This window comes from Oncorhynchus nerka, unplaced genomic scaffold, assembly GCF_034236695.1.
Source record: "Oncorhynchus nerka isolate Pitt River unplaced genomic scaffold, Oner_Uvic_2.0 unplaced_scaffold_7901, whole genome shotgun sequence".
Lineage (NCBI taxonomy): Eukaryota > Metazoa > Chordata > Actinopteri > Salmoniformes > Salmonidae > Oncorhynchus > Oncorhynchus nerka.
The window spans coordinates 1-4,393 of record NW_027033418.1 but is presented as its reverse complement, the minus strand read 5'-3'; the positions used below and the strand labels follow the sequence as shown (position 1 = coordinate 4,393).

Sequence of the window (4,393 nt, the reverse complement as noted above, 5' to 3'; positions counted from 1 at the left end):
GGGAAGGTTGAACACCAGACGGGCTGCGGCGTTCTGGATGAGTTGTAGGGGTTTAATGGCACAGGCAGGAGCCCAGCCAACAGCGAGTTGCAGTAATCAGACGGGGAGATGACAAGTGCCTGGATTAGGACCTGCGCCGCTTCCTGTGTGAGGCAGGGGGTCGTACTCTGCGGATGTTGTAGAGCATGAACCTACAGGAACGGGCCACCGCCTTGATGTTAGTTGAGAACGACAGGGTGTTGTCCAGGATCACGCCAAGGTTCTTAGCGCTCTGGGAGAGGACACAATGGAGTTGTCAACCGTGATGGCGAGATCATGGAACGGGCAGTCCTTCCCGGGAGGAAGAGCAGCTCCGTCTTGCCGAGGTTCAGCTTGAGGTGATGATCCGTCATCCACACTGATATGTCTGCCAGACATGCAGAGATGCGATTCGCCACCTGGTCATCAGAAGGGGAAAGGAGAAGATTAATTGTGTGTCGTCTGCATAGCAATGATAGGAGAGACCATGTGAGGTTATGACAGAGCCAAGTGACTTGGTGTATAGCGAGAATAGGAGAGGGCCTAGAACAGAGCCCTGGGGACACCAGTGGTGAGAGCACGTGGTGAGGAGACAGATTCTCGCCACGCCACCTGGTAGGAGCGACCTGTCAGGTAGGACGCAATCCAAGCGTGGGCGCGCCGGAGATGCCCAACTCGGAGAGGGTGGAGAGGAGGATCTGATGGTTCACAGTATCGAAGGCAGCCGATAGGTCTAGAAGGATGAGAGCAGAGGAGAGAGTTAGCTTTAGCAGTGCGGAGCGCCTCCGTGATACAGAAGAGCAGTCTCAGTTGAATGACTAGTCTTGAAACCTGACTGATTTGGATCAAGAAGGTCATTCTGAGAGAGATAGCGGGAGAGCTGGCCAAGGACGGCACGTTCAAGAGTTTTGGAGAGAAAAGAAAGAAGGGATACTGGTCTGTAGTTGTTGACATCGGAGGGATCGAGTGTAGGTTTTTCAGAAGGGGGTGCAACTCTCGCTCTCTTGAAGACGGAAGGGACGTAGCCAGCGGTCAGGGATGAGTTGATGAGCGAGGTGAGGTAAGGGAGAAGGTCTCGGAAATGGTCTGGAGAAGAGGAGGGGATAGGGTCAAGCGGGCAGGTTGTTGGGCGGCCGGCCGTCACAAGACGCGAGATTTCATCTGGAGAGAGAGGGAGAAAGAGGTCAGAGCACAGGGTAGGGCAGTGTGAGCAGAACCAGCGGTGTCGTTTGACTTAGCAAGCGAGGATCGGATGTCGTCGACCTTCTTTTCAAAATGGTTGACGAAGTCATCTGCAGAGAGGAGGAGGGGGGGGGAGGAGGATTCAGGAGGGAGGAGAAGGTGGCAAAAGAGCTTCCTAGGGTTAGAGGCAGATGCTTGGAATTTAGAGTGGTAGAAAGTGGCTTTAGCAGCAGAGACAGAAGAGGAAAATGTAGAGGGAGGGAGTGAAAGGATGCCAGGTCCGCAGGGAGGCGGGTTTTCCTCCATTTCCGCTCGGCTGCCCGGAGCCCTGTTCTGTGAGCTCGCAATGAGTCGTCGAGCCACGGAGCGGGAGGGGAGGACCGAGCCGGCCTGGAGGATAGGGGACATAGAGAGTCAAAGGATGCAGAAAGGGAGGAGAGGAGGGTTGAGGAGGCAGAATCAGGAGATAGGTTGGAGAAGGTTTGAGCAGAGGAAGAGATGATAGGATGGAAGAGGAGAGAGTAGCGGGGAGAGAGAGCGAAAGGTTGGGACGGCGCGATACCATCCAGTAGGGGCAGTGTGGGAAGTGTTGGATGAGAGCGAGAGGAAAAAGGATACAAGGTAGTGGTCGGAGACTTGGAGGGGAGTTGCAATGAGGTTAGTGGAAGAACAGCATCTAGTAAAGATGAGGTCAGGCGCGTATTTCCTGCCTTGTGAGTAGGGGAAGGTGAGAGGGTGAGGTCAAAGAGGAGGAATGAGTCAAGGTAGACGTGGGGAGGTTAAAGTCGCCCAGAACTGTGAGAGGTGAGCCGTCCTCAGGAAAGGAGCTTATCAAGGCATCAAGCTCATTGATGAACTCTCGAGGAACCTGGAGGGCGATAAATGATAAGGATGTTAAGCCCAGGGCTGGTAACTGTGACAGCATGGAATTCAAAGGAGCGATAGACAGATGGGTAAGGAGAAAGAGAGAATGACCACTTGGGAGAATGAGATCCCGTGCCACCACCCCGCTGACCAGAAGCTCTCGGGGTGTGCGGAGCACGTGGGCGGACGAAGAGAGCAGTAGGAGTAGCAGTGTTATCTGTGGTGATCCATGTTTCCGTCAGTGCCAGAGTCGAGGACTGGAGGAGGCATAGGCTGAGATGAACTCTGCCTTGTTGGCCGCAGATCGGCAGTTCCAGAGGCTACCGGAGACCTGGAACTCCGCGTGGAGGTCGTGTCGCTGGGACCACCAGATTAGGGTGGCGCGGCCATGCGGTGTGGAAGCGTTTGTATGGTCTGTGCAGAAGGAGAGAACAGGGATAGACAGACACATAGTTGACAGGCTACAGAGGCTACGCTGATGCAGAGGAGATTGGAATGACAAGTGGACTACATGTCTCGAATGTTCAGAAAGTTAAGCTTGCGTAGCAAGAATCTTATTGACTAAATGATTAAAAAATGATACAGTACTGCTGAAGTAGGCTAGCTGGCAGCTGCGTTGTTGACACAGTGCTGGCAGTTGCGTTGTTGACTTGGTAGGCTAGCTGGCAGTGGCTGCGTTGTTGACACTACACTAATCAAGTCGCTCGTTGAGTGTAATAGTTTCTACAGTGCTGCTATTCGGGGGCTAGCTGGCTAGCTAGCAGTGTTGATTACGTTACGTTGCGTTAAAAGAACGACAATAGCTGGCTAGCTAACCTAGAATATCGCTCTAGACTACACAATTATCTTTGATACAAAGACGGCTATGTAGCTAGCTATGACTCAGTATACACTAAATTATTGATATCAAACCAGGTATGACTCAGTAAACACAACATGATTATTGATATCAACCAGGTATGACTCAGTAAACACTACATTACAATGATATCAACCAGGTATGACTCAGTACACACTAAATTATTAATGATATCAACCAGGTATGACTCAGTACACACTAAATTATTATTGATATCAACCAGGTATGACTCAGTAAACACTAAATTATTAATGATATCAACCAGGTATGACTCAGTAAACACTAAATTATTATTGCAGATCGTATTTTTTTTTTTTTACAGTTTGTAGCGTGGTTCTGCGTTGTGTACTTTTAATTAGGACGCTGCCACAACTGGAGGTCTGCTAGTTGAATTTTGTATTTATTTGCCCTGCACACGAAGAGACAACACACATTATGTTAACCCTTGGTGCGGTCCTAGCTCTCAGACACCTTGCTAGCTGAAGGTCAGGCAATTTTTACACAATTTCACAAAATAATGTTTCTCTTTTTGTGGACATGCTGAATAGTGGTCTTCATTAAGACCACCTAAAGGAGTAATCTTTAACATTGGGAAACCAAAATGTTTTTAAGTCTAAATTGATTCAAGTTTGCTGTTTTACTTGTGTGATACAATGCAATTTGTGTTATTGTGATACTTTCACACTGTCACTCTCTCAAGTTGGTAACGGACAAATGACGATAATCAGCTTACTTAAGGTTTAGCTCCATCCCCAGGTGCGTGATTGTCGTCTGGTGAGTCTGCTGGATCTCGCCCTAGAGAAAAACTACGTCAGAGAAAAGGTGGCCGACTACATGAACAAGCTGATCGACATGGGAGTGGCCGGGTTCAGAGTGGACGCCAGTAAACACATGTGGCCCGGCGACCTTGCTGTCATCTACGGAAGTCTGCACAACCTCAACACCCGCTGGTTCAACGGGGGATCCAGACCCTTCCTGTTCCAGGAGGTAATTATGTAACTCCTTGTTTTTCTAGTAATATACTATAAAATATCAATATCATTTATATACTATAAAACTATACTACTCACCCCCCCAACACACAATATAATTTATATACTATAAAACTATACTACTCACCCCCCCAACACAATATATAATTTATATACTATAAAATTATACTACTCACCCCCCCAACACAATATATAATTTATATACTATAAAATTATACTACTCACCCCCCCAACACAATATATAATTTATATACTATAAAACTATACTACTCACCCCAACACAATATATAATTTATATACTATAAAATTATACTACTCACCCCAATATATAATTTATATACTATAAAACTAACACAATATATAATTTATATACTATAAAAATTATACTACTCACCCCCAACACAATATATAATTTATATACTATAAAATTATACTACTCACCCCCAACACACAATATAATTTATATAATAAAACTATA

The 4,393-nt window shown here is 47.1% G+C and overlaps 1 protein-coding gene across 1 annotated transcript; it reads left to right on the top strand.

Moving 5' to 3' along the window:
- The first annotated feature begins 2,342 nt into the window (after positions 1-2,342).
- On the top strand, positions 2,343-3,940 carry LOC135566039 (alpha-amylase-like). The gene is made up of 3 exons (XM_065013956.1): positions 2,343-2,476; positions 3,044-3,062; positions 3,680-3,940. Exons 1-3 carry the CDS (start codon positions 2,343-2,345, stop codon positions 3,920-3,922), a joined length of 396 nt encoding a protein of 131 aa, XP_064870028.1. The 3' UTR covers positions 3,923-3,940.
- Positions 3,941-4,393: the final 453 nt, after the last annotated feature.